Raw genomic sequence first — 22196 nt, 5'->3', positions numbered from 1 at the left:
AACATGTGCGACAATATAAATGTAAAACATGAATAATGAATACATGTAGGCAATTTTAAATGAACATTAGTGTGCACGTTTATAAAGCTTCAGTCTTTCAGTGGTTACATTTCATTAATGCATTTATGTATGCACTCATGTTAATAATATTAAAGCACACAGTAAATGTAATGTCAGAAATAAATGTATTTCTGTGCACCAATTGAAGTGTAACAATGGAGTTTAGGGGGGTCATTATGACCCCATTGGAGAGTGTTAATGTGGCGGTATGACTGCCATCAGGCTGGCGGTACTGCCACATTATGAGATTGGCGGGTTGGCTGCAGCCAACCCGCCACTTCTCCAATCATACCGCCATGTATCTCCATGTGTATCTCTAGCCCGGCAGCCGGCACAGTACCGCCGGCGGCATTATGAGCCTGCACACCACTATGGTTTTCGTGGCGTTAGCAACACCATGAAAACCATGGCAGTAGGCCCTACCTGTGACAGGAAATTCCTTCCCTGTCACCGGTAGGCGGCTCCCCCAACACTCACCTGACACCCCCCACACCTCCTCCATCAAAACACCCCTCCACCCTCCTCCGATCCTCACACGCACACCCCCTCTGATCCTCACACACACACCCTCATCCCCCATACACGCACACACCCTCAGACACGCACCACCCATACTCCTAATCACTCACAGTGGCACACATGCATTCATAGACACACTGGCATGCACGTATTCATACACGCATGCATCCAGACATGCTCACACACATTCTTACAACGATCACACTGACATGCAGACTCACTTCACCATTCTTAAATACATTCACATACATTCACTCACACACATACAACCACGCAAACAACAAAACACACACAGACGCATTCACACACTCACTCACACATTCAGGCACACACTCAGACACACACACACAACACCCCCCACCATCCCAACCCCTCCCCTGTCGGAAGCCCGACTTACCTTGAGGCAGGAGGTCTTCCGGCAGGGAACGGGAAGGGGCACTGCTACCGCCAGCAGCACCCCGCCAGCAGAACACCGCCAGGCCATATTACTTGTCATAATACAACTGGCGGCGTTCTACTGGAATGGTGGGGCTGGTGGTAGCAGCGCCAGCTTACCACCGTCCACCACCATGAACACTGCCGGATTTCCGCCCTTCTTGTGGCAGAAGTCAGGCAGTGCTCATAATATGGCGGACAGATGGTAGACACAGTGGCGGTATGTTGGCGGCCGTCACCGTGGCGGTAGGCGGTTTTGCCCACCAATGTCATAATGGCCACCTAAATTACGATACTCCACGGGTAAGATGGCTGAACCTCTGCCACCTAATATAAATGCTATAATGTACCCTTGCAGGGGGTATACACAGTCAGTGCCACACATCTTGTCTCCTTCACGTGTTAGGATGTGTTTCTCAGCTTGAAAATGATGCCTTACTCAACTTTAAATGAATGTCTGCCTCCACATGCACTGTGGTCTTTCATTGCTAACTCTGTCAAACATATTGCCTTATCTACCACTCTAGATACGGTAGCTGCACTGTTGCCATCTTTGGCAGGGTTATCACTGCAAGTTTGTTTCTGCCAGCAAGATATCTGGCCTCGAAACTGGATGGCTAAACTGCTGCAGGCACAGATGGCGGCTGTGCCAGCATTTAGTTGATTCCATATTCTTCTAGTTCAGGCCATTGTCTTTTTTGAGAGGTTGTTAATAAGGTACTCTTTTATAAATCAACAAGAATCATGTTCCCTGCCCTGTTCAGATTCAGAGGAACAGCTGAGTTTCTGACAGCAGAGCCTCAGCTCGCTCCACTGTAGGAAACCCCTAGTTGGCAGCCATTCACCACAGTAACAGGATTTTTCCATGATCGCCATGAGTGTTGCGAGCAGGAAAACGGCTGAAATGTGCACGGCACACAGGGACATTTATGTATTTGTTTATTTTTTGCAGAAATAAATCCCTAATTTTCAGTCTTGATGGGAGCACTGGTACAATTCCCCACCAGGGCAATGAGAAACTCTAACTTTGGCCTCCTTTCCCAGTGGTTTAGCAGCATGATTGCCAAAGTTTGGAACTTAAGATGCCGATGCGAGATGCTAGCTAGCCATCCACTTGATGTAATCTCTTAGCCCCAGACACTTACTGGAGAAGGATAAGGGTGTGAAGAATTCAGCATCTGTATATGAAACTTCCTTACAAGAGGGAAGAGTGGGCGTTGAGACTTATGTTGCTTTTAAATGTCTGTTGTTCATAAATATTCCTTTGACAACAGAGTACAGGAGCTTGAAAGAATGACATTTGGAATTGTGGGACTACCACCTGTCGTTCACCTCTAGCGGCATACTGAACACCTCCATGGCAGGATTAACTTTAGAGTTCTCATTGACCAGATACTCCTTCACTGAAAATACTGAATTGGGAGGAGGCACAGTATGTAGCAGCTATTAGCCATTTAAGTTTTTCTTACAAGCTGTGGTTCTGGAAGGTCAGTAAGCCCAGTGCAGCAGCATCAGTCAGTGCAGGATGGCCTGACTATGGGGGACAACGCCCCTGGTTTTCTGGCTTTTTAGACACATGTCTTGCATGTATGAAACTGTAAATGAAAACACCTGGAATGTTGGGAGCTTCACCAAATATAATAGAGGGTCAGAGGGCCAACAATGTCTGAAATAGATCTTCTGCTCCAATACTCCAACGCTTTTCTTTCTTTTTCTTCCTGTTTAACTTAAAACATTCTACCTCGACTGAGTAGAATGTTCTAACAGCACCATAGCCATTCTAATTTAGGCTATACTGATCGTTAATGTGCCTTTTTCTCTTTCTAAAGGTCTTGCCTGTAACTGGGTAACAGGGTGATAAAAGTCCTGGAGAGTGGGCTATCAAACCATTGCAAACTATTCACTTATTAACAACCTGCCATTCAGTCACTAGAGTGGAGAGAACAAAACACAGTCCAAGTGCCTGTATATGCAAGCAGTATCCCTTTTGTAATCAGGGCTGGAACCCTTATAGTGTGTGCACCCAACTGTAGAACCATGCTCCAGGCTAGAATCTAGGTGAAGGAGGTTTTCTTGCAGTCACTGCAGGTAGTGAATTTCACGCTTCTTGGAAGTTACTTTTGGTGCAAGAGCATTGGTTGTAAGTGCAAAGAGAGAGAACCTAAGTAAGAGGAAATAAATTAAACAAATAAGTCTTATCCTGCTATGAATTAATCCTTGTGAACTTGGTGTACCTGGGGGTCTAGTATATTTTCCTCTTGCCTTTTTATATACTGGATTAGAAGAAGAAAACTAACTGACTGTGCTATGACCAGCAGACAATTCATGGATCAGTGAAGTGCAGTGTTAGAAAGGCCTGGTACAATGCATAATCTGGGTACATCTCACTGAGGCATCGGTGGACAGAACATCAAACCAGGTGCCTTGCAGCCTCCAAAGTAGTGGTCTTCAAAACTTTTGACGCAAATGCCAAAACACCGGTGGGTAAAAAAACAAAAATTAAAGTAGTGTCCCCCTCAAGTGTTGTAACATGACAAATGTTCAAAGGTTGAAGTTGAAGACTGCAGGTATTTCATATTAGAAGTTATTAGGTATTACCTGGTGGGCGAGGCTGTGCTTTACAAGAAGTGCAGACAATATCTTGTATACACAATTTCACTCAATTAACCTACTAGAACAAACATACAGCAATGCAAACTACCATGAAATATTAAGTAGAACCTACACCTACATAATGTCTATAAACATAGATCTTCTTTAGGCAACTTATATACTTATTCAGTGCCACTCAATGGAAAACACTCAGGCTACCATTATGCATCAATCAATTAGTCAATCAATCATTCTCATTTGTAAAGGACAGCACTATCACCCCTAAGGGTATCTGGGCGCTGAGGGTGCGGTGTCTCCGTCAAAGAGTCACTTCTTGAGTCTCCTTATGAAATCCACCGCTCCTCAAAGGTGGAGGTGGATGTTGTTCTAGGACTTGGCTGGGATGTAAGAAAAGGGGTAGCCTCCACTGCGGCTGCAATGGATGCCAGGATGTGTGTGAAGGTGACCAAGGCGGAGTGAAGGTGTCTTGCTGGAATGTGGAAGCTAAGTCGATGGTTGATGTAGGGCTGTCCTTGGTTGTGTAGAGCTTTGTACGCTAGTGTGAGGATCTTGAACTGGCATCTCTTCTGGATCAGGAGCCAGTAGAGGTTTCTGAGGTGCGGGATGATGCTAGTACGCTTAGGGGGGGTCCAGGTTGAGTCTGGCTGCGGTGTTCTGTATTGTCTGGAGTCTTTTGAGGAGCTAGGTGGAAACTCTGGCTTAGAAAGTGTTGTAGTAGTGGAGGTGGCTGGTGACAAGAGTGTGCATGATGGTCATTCTGGTGTTAGTTTGGATCCATTTGAAAATTCTACAGAGCATGCTGAGAGTGTAGAAGCACGAGGAGGGGATTGAGGTTACTTGTCATTTCATGGACAGTCGGCTGTCAATGATGATGCTGAGGGTGTGAGTGAGTCTGATGGAGCAGGTGTTGGTCTGAATTCTGCTGGCCACCGGCCATGGTCCCATGTGGAGGTGTTCTTCCCGAAGATCAGGACTTCGGTTTTGTCAGAGTTTAGTTTGAGGCAGCTGTCTCTCATCCAAAATGCTACATTGGTCATGGCGTTGCAGAAGATGGTTTTGCCACTGAGGGGGACTCTGTGAGTGAGAGGATCAGTTGAGTGTCATCGGCGTAGGAGATTATGTTGAGACCGTGAGATCTGATGATGTCTGCGAGGAGGGTCATGTAGATGTTAAACAGGGTCGGGCAGAGGGAGGATGCTTGGTGTAGGCCGCATGTGATGTTCTTGGGTGCAGAGGTGAAGGGAGGAAGGTGGATGCTCTGAGTGCGGCCTGAGCGGAAGGAGGTGATCCACTTGAGGGTGTTTTTCTGAATTCCGATGTTGTGGAGTCTGTTGAGGAGAGTGTTGTGGGAGACTGTATCAAATGCAACATAGAGGTCTAGGAAGATTAGGGCTGCCCTTACTCCTTGGTCGAGGAGGGCGCTGATGTTGTCAGTGGTGGCGATCAATATGGTCTCGGTGCTATGGTTGGCCCGAATCCCAGTTGTGAGTCGTTAAGAAGGTAGTTTCCTTCCAGGTATTCGGTGAGCTCATTGTTGATGGCTTTCTCAAGTACTTTGGCTGAGTAGGGGAGCTGGGAGATCGGTCTGTAATTTTTTAGGTCACTGGGGTCGGTGGAGGGCTTTTTTAGGAAGGGGTCTGACCTCTGCGTGTTTCCAACCATTAAGGAAAGGTTGCCGTGGAGGTGTTGATGATGCTCGTTAGATCCATACTGATGGGGTTGGTTCTGAGGTTGAAGAGCCGGTGCGGGCAGGAGTTGGTGGGTGCCCCAGAGTGGACGGACGACATGATGACTGAGATGGTCTGCGTGGTGATTGGGGATGAGGTGGTTATCGTGCTCCTGGTGTTTGCTGGTTGCAAGAGGTTTTCTAGGCTTAAGGTGGTGGGTTGGGGGTCGAAGTTGTTGTAGATGGTGGTGATCTTGCTGTGGAAGTAATCTGAGAGGGTGTTGTAGAGTTCTTGGGATGGTGGCTGGTGGTCTCTGTGGCTGTTGGGTTGGAGAATTCCTTGCCGATTCTGAAGAGTTCTTTAGTGTGGTCGGCTGTGGTGTTGATGCAGGTGGAGATTGCTTCTTTCTTGGCTGCCTTGATGTGGTGGTAGTCGCTGAGGGCTGCCTTGTGAGTGGCTCTGTTGAAGGGGTCCTTAGACATGAGTCAGCGCTTCTCGGGTAACTACCAGTTGCATTTGGTGTTTCTAAGCTCAGTAGTGTACCATCTAGCATGCCTGGAGGTGTTGTTAGGTTTGGCAGGTTTTAGTGGGGCGACGCTACAGTGCATTTGGTGATCCAGGCGGTGAAGTTCTGGACGGCCTGTTTGAGATCTGCTGTGGGCTCAGGTTGTCAGTTGCCTAGGGCCTGTATCCATAGGTCCTCGGTGACCCTGCTCCATCTTTGGTAGGGGGTGCTGTGGTGCTTGGAGATGGTATACTGGGCATTGGAGATGTTGAAATGGACAATGTTGTGGTCGATGTAGGTGAGTGCTGTGATGTGGGTGATTTTGATTCTGTTGCTGGAAGTGAAAATGGCCTCCAGTATGTGTCCGGCTTTGTGTGTGGGTTCAGTGACCAGTTGAGTGAGGCTGATGTTGCTAGGTTCTCCAGGAGGGAGGTAGAGTTGGTGTTGTTAGTGTCGCTGAGGTGGAAATTGAGATCGCCGAGTAGGATGTAGTGGAAGGAGTTAATGGTGAGAGGGGCGATGAAGTTGGCGATGGCATCACAGAAGGATGGGCGTGGTCCCGGGGGTCTGTAGACGAGGGTGCATTGGTCTGGAGTCGGAAGTTGAGGTGTTCTATAAAGGGGGTTGGGTCGTCATTGGTGATGGTGCAATGGATGGTTTACTTAATGATAATGGCGATGCCGCCACCATGTTTGTTGGTGCAGTCTCTGTGTATCATCTTGTAGCCATCAGGTGTGGCCATGGCGATGTTGGGGTTTGAGGAGGATTCAGCCATGTTTCGGTGATGAAGGCGATGTCCGGACCATAGGTGATGATGGTATCCCAGATTTCCATACCTCTTCAGAATACTGCAATACTTATATAAAGCAGTTCAGGATACTGCAATGCTCACATTAAGCAAGGGCGGGTGAAGAGATCCATCAACATTCCACATTCTAAGTCTGCTTCATCTTTTGTTTACATAAAGTCATTTTTTTAAATGTAAATCCATACTTTTATATACAGTCCAACCCAAAGTGTAAGGTACTGTTTCTCCATATGGCTCCTGCAGTATGCATTCAGCATATATTTGGAGGTTCACACTATTGTTTGGTTGTGTCTCACCTACTTTTCCATATTTTTTGTTCTTTTTCAAATGAAACTTTTAAGAGTTAAAAAAAACAGCCAACAGAGTAGAGCAGTGGAAGCTTCCCTTACACCTAATGGATAGGCAAGACCTTTCCCAAGCACACAAAGAACAGGTACTGAATGGCACCTTCAGTGCTAGCTTTTCATGAAACACACAACAGGTATAGCATAGGCAGCAGCAGCAATGGAAACATACCTTACAGACAGAACAGGTAAAGATGAGTTCACCAAAAGCTAAGCCAGAGGTCAGGGACTTACTGTGGGGGCCTTCTGACCTAAACAGTGTGTGGAGGCAGTCGTGGGAGTCGGGAATCCTATACACAGCCTTTTATGCCTGTGCTGGAGAGGCAGCGCAAGCAAGTGTCTATTCTAGAATTCGCAAAAGGTTTATCCAGTAGGGAGGTTGGGCACAGGTACCTGCACAGGTGTCAGAGGAGGGACTGCTACCTGGGTATTGGTAATCCCTCAGACCTCTTCTGTCACTCCTCACTTCTCCAGTGCAGGCCATTCACACCCTTGGCCTCTTCAGCTGGCTATTATGAGTCCTTGATCTGTTCTCAGTAACATTAACAGGGCATGAAACCTGCCATTATTGTTCATCTAGTGGCTGTCATGGGCTCATAGGTTGCCCACATATCACCTCATCTAGTGTTTGAAGATGGGCCATCACTAAGAGATCTCAACCCAGGCTTGAACCAATTGGAAGCTATTCTACAGCCACATGTGGGAAACTGACCCCTTGCTGCAGTATCCTCCACTTTATTCCTGTCTTCTGAATGCAACTGGGACTGGAGTGCACTAGGTACCTGCTAACCACGTCCCCAGTGCCAGTGTTCTTCACCTAAAAATGGTAAAAATATTGTCACAACTGGCAACACCTTTAGCTGCCAATATATGTCTCTTGTAAATGGTACTTAGGTACCCAGGTCATGGGGTACTAAGGGTAGGCCCCTGAGGGCAGCAGCACAGATTTGCCGCCAATAGGGACCAGACATCCAAGTGCACCCAGCACTGCCATTGCAGGCTGAGTGTCCTGGTGCAATCCTAAAATGAAAAACTGACATGGCACACAGCCTGTAGGACCTGTCCACTACACACTGCATGCAATATAGGTAAGTCACCCCTCTGGCAGGCGTTTCAGTCATAAGGCAGGGTGCACTATACTGCATGTGTGGGCATAGATGCATGAGCAATATGCCCCCACTGTGTCCTTGCCAAACCTGGGACATAGTAAGGGAACAGAGCAGCCATTTTACATGCATGTGCTGGGCACTGGTCAATACGAGTTTCACAGCTACACGATGGCCACTCTGCACCCTAGATTGTTTGGTATCAAACAACTCAGAATGATAAATCCAAACCGGTACCAGTATTGGATTTATTGCAAAATTTACCCATGGGCCACCTTAGAGGTGCCCCCTGAAAAGGCAGACTACCCTGGCATGGTTGCGGGCTGGTCACAAGCAGCCTGCCACCACCAGACAAGATTCTGGAACCCTGGGGAGAGAACCTGTGCTCTCTATGTCCAGAGAACAAAGCCCTTCCTGGGCAGAGGTGTTACACCTCCTCCCACAGGAATGTGCACAGGCCTACCTATGAGCCTCAAAGGGCTTATCACCTTTGAAAATCGACCCCCAGCCCTGCTGCTAGCAGCAGATGGCTGCCCCCACTGCAAAGCCCCACATTTGGCAGGCGCAATGGCAGGAAAAGGCATAAAGGGCAGGAGGAGTGCCCACCCCCATCTTCCACCACCCCTAAGGTGTTGCATGCGAGGTGGCCTCTCCATTTCATTTTAGTCCATCTTGCATGGTAGGAAAATAGCTTATCAGGGATAGGGAAGTGACCTCTGCCCAGAGGAAGTGGTCACATAGTGGGTGTAGCCACCCTAAGGTAGATGACCTATTAGTCACTACTAGCTATTCCTCTAAACGCCCACTAAATGCAGTATTTAGTGGGCGCCCCTAGACCTGCAGATCAGATTCCAAGGACACAAGAAGGCCAGCAACAAAGAAGACCTAAGACACTAGAACTGCATTCCTGCTGCACCAAGAAAAATGCTCCAAACCCTGCTGCTGCACCCAGGATCCGACAATCGCCGCTGAGGGGTTGCTAGGGCAGTTTTAAAAAAAGAATGAGGACCTTTACTGTTCTGAAAATCTTCGAAGAGCTCCCTCGTGAAGGCATCACTCTTTTGCAACAAAAAACAGTGAAGTCCAGTTTACTGACTGGCTGCTGACCAAGCAACCGGACACGGTAGCCAGACCAAATTACACTCGACAGACTAAGAGGACAAACCCTGCAAGTGTGCCACGTTTGGTGGCACTGCGCCCTCCAGTGGCTGAACTGTGCAATAGCCCAAGTACTGGTCACTCAACGTCGGACACCAAGAAGCAAAGTCCACACTGGACTCCAAAGGGACCAGGAGGAAGCCCGAGTCGAGGAACTTCAGAAGCCATCAAAACCACCCACCAGACTAGCCCTGCTGACCTGCAAGTGACCATCAAAGTGTCCTCCTTCCTGCTTTCAAGGGCACCTTTGCAAACAGCTCTTGGCTCATCTACCTGCTCTGCACCCAGCCTCCCTGGGCCCTGAACAGGAGAACGTGCTGTGATATAAGGGTCCCCCACCCCTTGTGACCTCTACACTCCAAGGAGACCCACCGGACTCGCTTGAAGTCCACCTGTGCATTGCATCTCCAAGTGGTCCCCCATAGTGGTCCTGCACCAGCTCCAATAACCTTTCAGCAGCTCTTCCTGTCAAAACCGGGAACTACCCAAACTCCTCCGGCTGGCTCACAGGACTTCTTGATGACTTTGGTCTAAAAGCAAAAAGGAGACATTGCTAAACATTTTGCCTGATTTTATATGTATTTTTAATATTTCTGCCATTGACTCCTATGGTGTGTATGCACAGAAACCAGACATTTTCTAATCTTTGAAAATTCATAACTTAAAAAGTACTTACCCAATTTTGATGATCTTGGCCTTAAAAAAGTTATAAAAAATCTGAAGTATTTTTGTAATTTGGTCTTGAGTTATTCCTTTGAGTGTGTCTTGCTTTATTGATAATACTGTGAGTACAACAAATGTTTTGCACTTCTCCATTGGCCTAACTGCTCGACCAAGCTACCATAAAAATTAGAGCATTAGGTGTTCTGTGTGGTTGCCCTGACTTTCTGCACAGTGTGCCTAGTTTTGCATACTACATAGAAAGCCTGCCTCCTACCTACACCACAAAGAGACAAGCATTTGCAATGTAATGGGTCTCGCGTTTGCTCGAGTTAGAGCTATTAGTGTTTTAAAACTTCTAACTGAACGTTTCTTGCCACAAACTGAAAAGTAAAACAGTTTCAGGTAAGCGAGCAGACAGCCGCCATAAGCGCAAAGTAGACACACAAAAGGAAATAGAAGTTTGCTTGCGGTGAAATGTATGGGCAAAAGTGCAGTTATCCATGTAACGGGCAAAAGTGCAATTATCCATGTAACAGGGTCGATGTCATGCAAAGCGCTCGATTACTGACCAGCGAGATCGCGCAGCCTACAAAATAAAAAGAACAAGCATTTTCAATGCAACGGGTCTCGCAATTGCTCGAGTTAGAGCTATTAGCGTTGTAAACTCCTAACCGGACTTTTCTTGCCACACAAATTAAAAGGAAAAAAAAACACAGCGCGATTGCGCTATGTAGAATGCAGCGCCATCGCACTGCGTGGAAAATAAACAGATAAAGTAGTCTGGAAACCATGCTGAAAACATCGAGCCTCTTACATTTTTAGTAGTTTACCAGTGCTGTGTAGTTGGGCTAAACACCGGAAAAGGCATGACCTATGCATGCCTTTCACAAATGAAAGCAAGTGGATTTTAAAAGAAAAGCCCACAAACCAATGAAAGTGACTGACGTGACATGGGCATGGTTGGAAGTCCAAAGAGAGATTACAGCATGGGACGGAGCGTTTTGCGCTCGCCCATAAAAAGTAGTCCAGAAACCATACAGAAAACATTGAGCCTCATATGCTTTCAGTAGTTGGCTGGTGCGCTCGAGGAGGGCTAAACACTGGGAAAGGCATGACGTGTGCATGCCTTTCACTAATGACTGCAAGCGAATTTAGAAAGGCAAGCCCAGGAATCAACCAAACTGATGGGCGTGACATGGGCGTGGGTAAAAGCACATAGAGAGATTACACCAGGGACAGAGCGCTCTGCGCGCTCGACCCTAAAAAAGGGGACCCAACAAAGCCTGTGTATACTGCCGTCCTAGCAAGCTTAATCAAACACAAAAGTATCCTCAGACAAATTGCCTATGACATTGTTGAGTAATAGTTAATAAAAATCCACACCCTCCATATTAGTACCATGGTTCATATTCGGGTCTCATCCTGGTACAGTAAAAATCAGGGCTCAGTCAAGGGAGCACTTTGATAGTTGTTTATTATATAAAATACCTAGGGGGCTACCTAATCAACCCTGTATTTTGGGTGCTCTGGTAAGGTTTAAAATAAATGAATGTGCATGCTCATGGATATGATTCCAGGATATTCACATCCATGAGTATATCTAAGTGCTCCCTCCTGAGGTCTTAGAATACTTTGTGGTTGATTGAGGTATTCTACAGCCACCATCACAGAAACTCTACTAGTCCCCAAACACCTCCAGGAAGCCAACAGAAACCAACAGCTAGAACTTTGATCCTCCTTTGGCCCTCACTCACCATAATTTATAAAAAGAGGGTGACTTTCAGAGGGCTGAGGGTAGGCTGAATGTGGAAAGGCTGATGCCTAGTTGTACTTACCAGACTAAGCACTGGTATAATGGGAGGAGTGCTATATATTAATAACAATAATCTTGAATCCAGCCGCTCCACATAACTTTATGCCAATACTTTTACCTATGCATCACCATGTATAGATTTACAACTGAAATCAACGTTGCAGTTATTTTCTACCACCCATTGTATTCTTATTTATACAGATGCACTATTAATATAATCTGCTGACAAGAGCCCAGCCACACTGAACTTTTGGTCAAAAACCACTCCAGACGCAATAAATGAGACACACACACTCATAAAATAAATCTGAAACCAATTTAGAAAAATAATACTTTTGTTTATATATACTTTAAACCCAAGAACTCTGTTACAAGGTATGTATGGTTTCAAACATAAAAACTTTTTAGTTTAAAAAAAAATCGATAGTGCAGTTTTAGAGTTCTTCAGTGTTAACCTATGAAGGAAAACAATGTTCAGCAAACATAGGGTTAACATTAACTTACAAAGCCAATCTCAGAGAGTTAAGGTGAGTACTGTGCACTGATCATTACCACACCAGCAGGAAGCACTGAGGCAGTCAGGTGCAGGGGTGCAACAAAGTGCTGGGGTCCCAATGGTTTTCCATGGGAATTGGTCCTCATGAAGACAGGCTGCAAGCTCTGGCTAGGAATCTAGTCAGGGACAAAAAACAGGTAGGTTTTAGACTTGGGGTGCTCAGGGATGTAGGAACCTTTTCTCCAGGGCCTGGGGGCAAATGATGCAGGGGTGTCATTAGGCGTCTGGTTTCTCCATCCGGGAGCAATCACGGACGGGGGTCCTGTGTATTGAGGCTGTAGACATCGTCGGGGAGTCTAGCAGGGTTGAAACCAGGGTGGACTCGAACTCATGGGGTCCGGGGGATGTTTTTGGCACCCCCTCAGATTGAGTCATGGGCAACAGGTGCTGTGGTTGCTTAAGTTGTCTGCTTTTCTCTCACCACAAGGCAACAGGAGAGGGGGCCTGAGTGAAGAGGCTGCAGGGAACTTGTGGAAGTCCAGGAGGGGTGAAACCTGAGTGGAATCAGATTCTGGACAGCTGGTGAACCTTGCTGGCACCGTTAGTTGACTTCATTTCGGTCGTGTACATCAGCTCTGCTGCTCATGGGTGTCTGAGTCTTTGTGAAAGGGTTTCTTGGAGGCTCAGCTGCAGGATGAGTCATCTTTTTGGGTATAATCCATTGAGTTCACCAGGCAGGCCACTGGGGCTGCTACCAAGTCAGCTGTTTTTTTCCCTCTTCTGCAGGTGCAACTCCTCTGTGTCCTTTTCTTTGGAGGTAGTTGGGATCTGAGCTCTAGGGTTCAGGGGTGCCTGCTAGTGGGGTGACTTACATATATTGTATGCAGTGTTTAGGGAACATGGCACACAGGCTTTGTGCCATATTGTGTTTTCACTTTTGTTTGCACCAAGACACTCAGCCTGCAATGGTAGCCTGTCGGGGCTTGGTGAGGGGTCCCTCAGGGTGGCACAATTCATGCTGAAGTCCGTAGGGATCCTCCTTAGTACCCTAGGCACCAGGGGTACCATTTGCTAGGGACTTACAGTGGGTGCTAAAGGTTTTGCCAATTGAGAAAAATGACTGTGCAGTTTCGGGGGGAAAGAGATCTGGCACTGGGGACCTGGTTAGCAGGAACTCAGCACACTTTCAGTCGAAATTGCACCAGAAATTAGGCAAAAAGTGGGGGCGAGACCATGTCAAACGAGGCACTTTCCTGCAGCTTGTCATACAGATATTTTGCGTTGACACATACTTTATCCCACTTTTTGTCCACCACCATGCATTGTGCTGTAACCTAAATATGACACACCACTTACCTTATTGCCTGCTATACCCCACTATTACCATAAACCTTAGTGTAGTGCCCAATATTGCTGAACTGGTAAGAATATTTTATACCTTACCAAATATGCTAACATTGCCCTTTTTTCACTTAGCAACTGCTACTTACATTCTACCAGCATCTCAGACGTGATTAACTAGCCTTTGTCTTTTCACAATTGCTTCACTGATGGAGTCTGTTCACTAGTCGGCTGGTAATCACGACGTTATTAGCAAAATTAGTGATATATTCTAAAAACTGCCCCTAAAATCTCCATCAGTTAAGCCCACTGCTGGTCTCTGTATGACAACTCATTACTTCCTTGAGCAAGCCCTCTCCTGCACGATATTCTGTTCACAATGACCAAATGTAGCCTGTTTGTGTTCAAACAGCGGATGCTGTTGCCCGTCTTATTGTTGCTAACTGTTGTGAATGGCTTGATTACAGATATTCATTTCTATGTTACTGCTCGCCTTAACTGTACTATATCTCGCCTTTCTTCTGTGTGTTGCTACCACTGCCACTCTAACACCGAATTGTTAAGGCTGCTTTTAAATTGTTGAATTGCGAAGACCACATTTTGGCTATATTTTGCTAGCAAATTGCAAACAAGTCATTCTTAGAGATACAATTTCCTTGATATCGCCTAATAACTTGTTTAACAAATCGTGTCCACCTAAAAATCATGTAAAATCATTTACAACATTTGAAGTGATAATTTTGTATATTTTTCCAACTAATGTGATATTTCATAAGAAATGTAATTGCATTAAGAACTCATTATTATATTATATGTGTTGTGATATTCTAAGTGTTGCTTTCCTTCCCTTTTCCTATTGTTTCCTCTTTAATCCCTACATTCTCAAGAATCAGTCTTTTTCTACTTTACCTGTTCATTGCTCCCTGCTTGTTTATAGTCAATTTTCCAGTCACAATCTTTTTTATGCTCACTTAAATGTTTAAATGATTGTTACAAGCCTTAATGGAGCAGCACTTTAACCAATATTGTTGCGGAACACGTGTTGGCTTCAAGTCTCAGTCTATGACTAATCAATCAATCAATCAAAAATGTTATTAAGCGCGCTACGCACCCTATAGTGTCTCAAGGTGCTGCGGGGGGAGGGGGTAAAGGGTTGCCGTTTACTGCTCAAAAAGCCATGTCTTGAGGTGCTTTCTGAAAGTTAGGAGTGCCTGGGTCTTGCGTAGGTTGGTGGGGAGGGAGTTCCAGGTCTTGGAGGCGAGGTGGGAGAAGTATCTGCCAGCGGGGGTGGTGCGTTGGGTGCGGGGGACTATGGCGAGGTCAGCGGGCGGAGAAGTCGAGTAGGTGCATGGATGTCTACTCATTCGTTGAGATAGACTGGTCCAGTGTTGTGGAGGGATTTGTGAGCGTGGATAAGGACTTTGAAGATGACCCTTTTGCTGATGGGCAGCCAGTGAAGGGATCTGAGGTGAGCAGAGATGTGTTCTTGGCGGAGGAGGTTGAGGATGAGATATGCGACTGCGTTCTGGATTCGCTGGAGTTTTTGCTGAAGCTTGTCTGTGGTACCAGCGTAGAGGGCATTGCAGTAGTCCAGCTGCTGCTGATGAGTGCATGGGTGACTGTTTTTTCTGGTTTCTAAGGGAATCCATATGAAGGTCTTCCGTAGCATGCAAAGGGTGTTGAAACAGGAGGACGATATGGTGACTAATTGCTGACTTCTGTATGTAACTAGCTGTATAAAAAGAGAATTGCCATTAAAAATAATATCTTTGCAAATCCTAAGTACCTCTTCTGAGTTATGTATCAATAGCTTCCAAAAAGTCTATAAATCTGTCCATACCATTTTATTTATGTGAAGTTTGGAAGAGGCTTTACAACATAGAGGCTTAGCAGTTAGTCCTTATCTAAGTTTCCTTCCAGACCTATAATCTTTTATCAATACACAAAAGTCAAACTCTGTCGTCCATCAGCATGCCAAGAGCCCGTTTGCCAGCCTTAGTGACCCTTATATAATTGTAAAAGCCCTTGGCCAGCCCCCACAATCCCTAAAACGTCCCTCACAGCACCTATGTTAGCCCTCATATCCTCAGTTTTAGCGCTAAAATTCTCTTGGTTCATCCTCTGTGGACCTCGATACCCTCACTAGCCTTCAGAGTGTTTTTCTTTTCATTCACAACCCATTAGACTCCCTGTTAGGTCTCAGCTCCCAAGGCCACTGAGTCCCGGGCAGCTGCCCTGACTCTGTATCCAGCACGTCACATCACTAATATGACCAGCAGATGGCGCTATCTTCGCTTCAGCCCAATCTAGACTGAAAGAAAGATCTGGTTGTGAAAAGATGACATCTGCCTCGGCAGCAACCTGCTTCCTACACAATACAGATGCGTGTACACACTGGCGCTTGTTTTTCTTTTAATCGGCAACTTGATACCAAAGACTCGCAGTTTATTTGAAATACGAACGTGTTTTTATGCACGGTCTTCGTGTAAACCTACCGGTCTAGGGTTACAAATCTTAATAATAAAGCTCAGTGGATTCATGCACTTGTTCCAGAGTTGCTTAGTGTAAATTGCAGGACGCCGCTTCCGAGCCTGGTAAATAGGTCCATGGAGCATGCAGCTGCTTGGCATATACTTCGATCTTTGCAGAGCTGAAACAAAAATAGCCCCCCCCACCCCTATTGGCCCACAAATTCTCTTCTCATAAGGCCTTGAAAAAAAACGGGCTGTTTAGTAACTAATTTCCTCTTCTGTTGTGATCTGCTAACTAGTAATGTCTGTTCTTACCCTTAGAACAGATTATAATCTCTGTCTCTCTCCTTTGTATCTCCCCCTCACTCTCACTTATTTGACTTACTTTGTAAATCATTTATTTATTTATTTATTTTAATGGAGTTGGACGTAAAGTAGAACGCTTTCTTATCTTGGTTTGTCTCTTGGCCAATTTACCATGTGCCAATGAAAAAAATCACAGCTATTTCTGGCAGAGGATGAGGCGTGATCGTTCTGCTTGCCTAATTTACCCGACAGCTACTCACGAGACAAAAGGCAGTCAAACAATACAAGAGAGACGTATTAAGGCATGGGCAGAGTTCACTGTTGCCCAGTCCCAGCCCCCCCACCCTCCTCCCCTGGTAAGGTAAGCCTATCTGTCTCTTGTCTGTTTCTATATCTGAACTTATCTTCTTTGCACATCTCTCAGTGGGTCTCACTTTGCCCAGTGTCATCTTACAGATTTTTACGGTTCTCTGAAAGACTGTCTGCGTGAAACACGTTTCCCAACGTTTTTTTGTCATTATGTGGACTACAGTCAGCACAAAAGTGGGCAATGAAATTCAGAGTTGTTACAAACAGGGGGGTCCAAAATATGTATTTTCCAGGACCCAGACACTCGCTTTTCTTTCACTAAATCAAAGCAACTGCATCCACTTGACAGAAAGTGTTTAGTAAATAAGTATACTTTAGACATTTCACTCAAATACATGAATATGTCAAATGCATATCGGCAGTAAAATGCAGCGCATACAAGTTTAAAACATCCGGGTTCCCCGGAGTCTTGACAGGAGCTTTCACGAATTTTTGGCTGTTCTGCACCCCTGGGATCTAGAGTATAGCCACTGAAGCAGCCGTTGCCACAGGGCACCCCACATTGTTTTCGTACTCTGGATCCCAGGGGTGGGAAGGTGTGTCACAGTTTAAAGACCACTAATCTAAAGCTTAATTCCTGATAACAGGTCGACTTGAAACCACACAAAAAGTTATTGAACGTGGGAGGGTAGTCCAAGGTTGCCAAGTTTTTAGTTTCCTTATGTGTCACGTGTGCATGTCTGCAGCATGCAGATGTGAGACATTTCCAGGTAGGTCTCGTGTGATAGTTTGGACTGATGCTTTGGACCGGTGTCGTTTTGAGTGGCGCGGATTTTCCATGTTGAATTACGCTATACCTACTCCTAAGTGGGCCAGTGCTCTTGCATGGATTTACTAGTTGCAGGAACACCTGCCCCGATTTACTGGATGGATAATGTGGCTTGTAAAATAGCACTGGATATGTCGTCACCCATCTACCTCACCTTCACTTCCTGTCACACCACCCCCTCACAGACGGTCACCACCCGATTAGTGATATGGTACATTCCACTCAGTAAAACTTGGTCCAAAAAATTATTCCCTATTCCGTAGGATTTAACGCAGAATAGATGGATTACTAAAAATCTGGCCGCCCACAATTTCTGAATATATATCTGCCTAGTTCGGAAACATGGCCTTTATTGCAAGTTTAGCAATTCACCCAAGCAGAGAAATGTCATCCACCAGTAGCAGGAATTTGCCAAAGAGGTATAATCACTGACTCTTGGTAGAGGAATTACCGTACCAGCAGCATGAATCCCTAGAAGAGAAAATTGACTAGATTGTTGTCTCTGACCACATTAGGACATCCCTGCCAACAAATATTTCCTAAAGGCCGCCTACCACCATCAATTGCCTAATAAAAAACTTGTATCTAGTCCCCTTCTTCAGAGGAGCTTAGTTAAGCAGGCAGCCCTCTTTTGGAAATCAAAAAACAAAGAACAAAATAACCAAGATAAAAATATACGTACCAGAAAGCAAAGGAAAAAGCTGGCCTCACTCTTGACCTGAGACAACGTGATAACACTGCTTTACTGTACAAAGGCTTTACTTTAGGGAACTCAGTTCAATTCTCTATATTTTGTGAATTATAAACAATTGACTTTCTTTACTAAACTTTACTACTGGAAATGAGTAAAGGAACTTAAATAAACACCCACCCACAATTCAGTCGTGCATAGAACTGATCAAACGTCCACTTGTCCTGCGTGACTCCTGCCAAATCTGGGGTTTTTACCAACATCTTATTGCATTCTGAAATATGTAGTTTCATTTATTTTAAATAGCATTTTGAATTTAAATGACTAAAAATGCAGAGTGACTCTGGCTAAAAAGTTGCACTCAGAAATAGATGAAGCCATGATATCAAACATGATATGTACAATTGGAAGCCCCCATTCTGTACGCCTTTCTGCCTTGTTAGAGACTACCCTGCACCAGCCCCTAGCCGCAGATGTTAACTGTGGGCTATCAGCTCTGATTTGCTGCTCTTTTGGAAGTTATGATAACGTTGCCACCTCATTGGGCTAGCAGTATTTAGATACCCAGGCTTGGAAGGGAAGAGTGGACATATGCTGAGCGGGGGATAGGCAACCAGCAGTTCCCAGCGTTAGGACAGATGAGCCTGTGAGCACCACTGGAGCACCCCTAGAACCATGAACATAAAACATTGCAGTTTTTCTTAAATGTTTACATTGAAGGAAACTGTTACGAGCTGACATTGTTACCCAGGACATTTTGCTTTCTCGACTACCTGCAAAGTTGAGCTGACCTCTACCCCAGCAGAAAGTAGACAGAATGTATAGTGTCCCCGTTATAACCACGTCTTCTCGACTCTGAAGACAACATCTCATAGCTACCAGGGTCAGAGCAGGAAAGTTATTAATATGGGAAGAGCATGTGCCAGCCTGTCTGAGGAACTTCAGTGACCATTCTGGGCTTCTACATAGCAGCCTAATTTGTGTGATACTTAATTTAGTTTTGCTGATGTGGGAAAACTGCCGGATTAGCGTTACTTTGACTCCTGATGAGTAACACTTGGCAGGGCTGGGCTTCCATAAGGTTGCCTTTCTGGCCAATTTTATCAGCATGGAAAAGTTGTAGATGGATTAGTAGTGATGCGTACCACCATATATGACATATTATTTTTGCCATGGTACCACTTGGGCAACACCAAACATCCAGATGAAACTCGATGGGCACTTGAATGACAAAATGGAGGGACCTGCAGACGTGCACAAATTACATGAAGCATTACAGTAAAAGGAGGGAAAACAACAGCATTATAGAGTCAGCAGATTTGGTTGTGTCTTTAAACATGGAACAGCAGGTTCAGAGGAGATGTGGAGTCGAGCTGAAGCCAATGAGAGGGACCTAAATGGGTCTCCCCATGAGTATCCAACAACCACAAAGGTGGAAAGGTCACAAATGTCTCCCCTGTGAAAGTGGGCACAGGTGACTGATAACTATATTTCAGAGATACAGGAACATCTCACTGTAAGTATGCTGCTGATAAACCTAACTGCGTGGACCGCACTTCATTTATTGATAGCTGTTACAGCTGCAGTAGCCAAGTAAAGAGAGATTTTGTAGTTCGGGAGCTGAGATCTTATCCATGACTGGAGAAATAACAGGGCAGGGGCCTGAACAATATGATGTAGGAAGCTATGCTTATTGAGGGTTCGTGATGTCAGGAAGACCCATGCTGCATTTTGCAGAATAGGTGGAAAGCATAAGATGTTTTTTAATAGGTGGCAACAATTTGGTTGCTGCTCCTAGAAAGTAGGTAGTCAAATGAACCAGAGACCTAGGCATAGATTTTAGTGAAAGTCCTTGGCTACAGCTAAAGGTGGTGGTTGTGGGTACTGGCCTGGATGATGTGATCATAACAGTTGTGTGTTTTTTGGAATAGTCATAGGGAAAAGGTCGGTCTTTGTGGAGGACATGATAAGGTGTTGTGGTCAGGGATAGGAGAGGGTCGTGGAGGGAGGGACTTATCGCAAATGAAAGCAATGCCGCTACTCTCTTTAGGTCTGACATTAGCAAAAAACTTTTGATTTTACTAAAATAATATGTATACTTTACTTATAGGGGCTTTCAGCTTGCCCTCTTCAGCCATTGATCTATTACTGTGTAATCAACATTGTTCTTCCATTCATTACAGCATAGACTTCAGCCCACTTCAGCCCTTGGGTAACTTTACTACGAGTGACACATTCTGCCCTTTCATTAGGAGCACATAAACACACACATTTCCCATAAGAGCCAGGAAATACTTTTAGACTGTGTGCTTTTTGAGATTCACAAAAATACTTTTTTGCTTTTAGCCAGTGTGTTTTTTTTTAGATTGATGAGGCCACGACATTATCCCAAACAATAACGCTTTGGAAAACCCATGACACATAAATCAAGCATTGACCAATCCAAAAGGCTGGCGGCCAACACCAGATCTATTGCCAGTGTATGTATGTGGTGTGTGGGGAAGCAGATGGAGGTTATGTGTTTTGTGTGGAGAGAGTACAGTACTATTTCCTAAGGTTTGAAGGTACAGTCTGACGCTGACCTTGTTGGGTGTGCTGTGTTTAGAAATAACTTGGGTTGAAGAGCACTTACAGCAGAGTTCATTGTATGTCCATACAGCGATAACTATTGAGTTTGTGCCTTTCCAGACCAAACACTTTTAAAATATACAGGTTTCTAGTATGGATGGCATGTAATTCCTACAACTTGTAATCCCCATTATGGTAAGTAATAGTTCCTATAGATTGTTGTACACATATATGATTCATTGCCTCTGTATAATGTGTGTGTTGTAAAGTGCTCTGACACCCTACACTGGCATGAGTAGCGCTATAAAACAAATGAAATGTATGAGAAAGAGGGGATGTGGGGAGATGGGGACAGTGGTGGAGGGTGGTAATGAGGGATGCCGTGTAAAAGGACGTCACTAGCACTAAAGCTGGCCCTCTGAAGATATATGTGGTATATTCTGGGCAGTGGAAGCTCAGTGCTGAGTGACCTTTTTATTTTCATCTTGTTTCTGACATCGGCAGGGCCCGTGCGGAAGCTGCTGGACCTTTTCCACCACTGGGTGCCTTGAGTCTGCAGTGGCCATCGCAACAGGGAAACTTCTCTCACTGGTAAGAGAGGTGGCTGCTGCCACTGGGAGGAAGGGGCCCGGCTGGCCTCAAGGCGCGTTACCGATTCCTCGGGGAGGAAGGGACAGTTCTGCCACCAATAAGAGGGGGTGACACTGACACACAGAGGCACCAGTGCCATTGGAAAGAGGGGGAAAAGTTGTCACAGGTCTTATGGGGCGGTACTAACAGTCGTATTAAGGGACACCAATCCCACGAGTCATAGGGACAGTACTAGCACTGGTATCAAGGGACACCACTGGCAGGTCATAGGAGGTGGGACTATCAGCCATATGAAGTTCCCACAGGTGATAGGGGACAAAATTACCACTGGTGAGAAGGGACACTGCTAACACAGGTCATCGGGGTTACCCCTGCCACTGATTACAAAAAACACTGCTGCCCATAAAAGCAGGGGATGTTGCTAACACTGATACAATATGGAACCACTACCACTGGAAAGACAAGCCCCTGCAATCATTGTTTAGACTGGAGTTGCATCTGTGGGCTTTGGCGAGATGCGTAGGCTGCTGTCACTGCTTAGAGGAGAGACTGATGTCACTGCTGTCAATAGAAAGAGGGGGTGTCACTGTAACTGTTAAGGAGCATTGCTATTACTAGTCTCAGTCTCACGCCAAAGAGCAAATGACGTACTATGGTGGGCGTATCCAACTACTCGACCTCCCACCCAATGGCTCTGCCACCTAGGGCCTCAACCATCCTTCCCTCAAAGCACATCACAGCTTTTGTAAAGAGTGTACTGCTGCCTAGGGGCTTCTGTCACAATAACACATAAAACAGTGACAGAGGACACTGCTGTCTAAGGTCCTTTCTCGCTATGCTTAGAGGGACCACATCATACATGATATGGGGTACCTAGTACTTAGAACTTGGCTTCCTACCGAA

General features: G+C 45.6%; 1 protein-coding gene across 1 annotated transcript in view; it reads left to right on the top strand.

Annotated features, from left to right (window-relative positions):
• The window catches only part of CTSH (cathepsin H), an 81133-nt gene that overhangs the window by 18818 nt on the left and 40119 nt on the right, over positions 1-22196 (top strand). The window contains exon 6 of the mRNA XM_069222978.1: positions 21207-21293. Within this exon, the coding sequence (XP_069079079.1) occupies positions 21207-21293 (87 nt within the window). The remainder of the gene's footprint in view (positions 1-21206; positions 21294-22196) is intronic.

Source organism: Pleurodeles waltl, chromosome 3_1 (assembly GCF_031143425.1).
Source record: "Pleurodeles waltl isolate 20211129_DDA chromosome 3_1, aPleWal1.hap1.20221129, whole genome shotgun sequence".
Lineage (NCBI taxonomy): Eukaryota > Metazoa > Chordata > Amphibia > Caudata > Salamandridae > Pleurodeles > Pleurodeles waltl.
The sequence above is the reverse complement of the archived record's forward strand: the minus strand, read 5'-3'. Positions and strand labels throughout refer to the sequence as shown.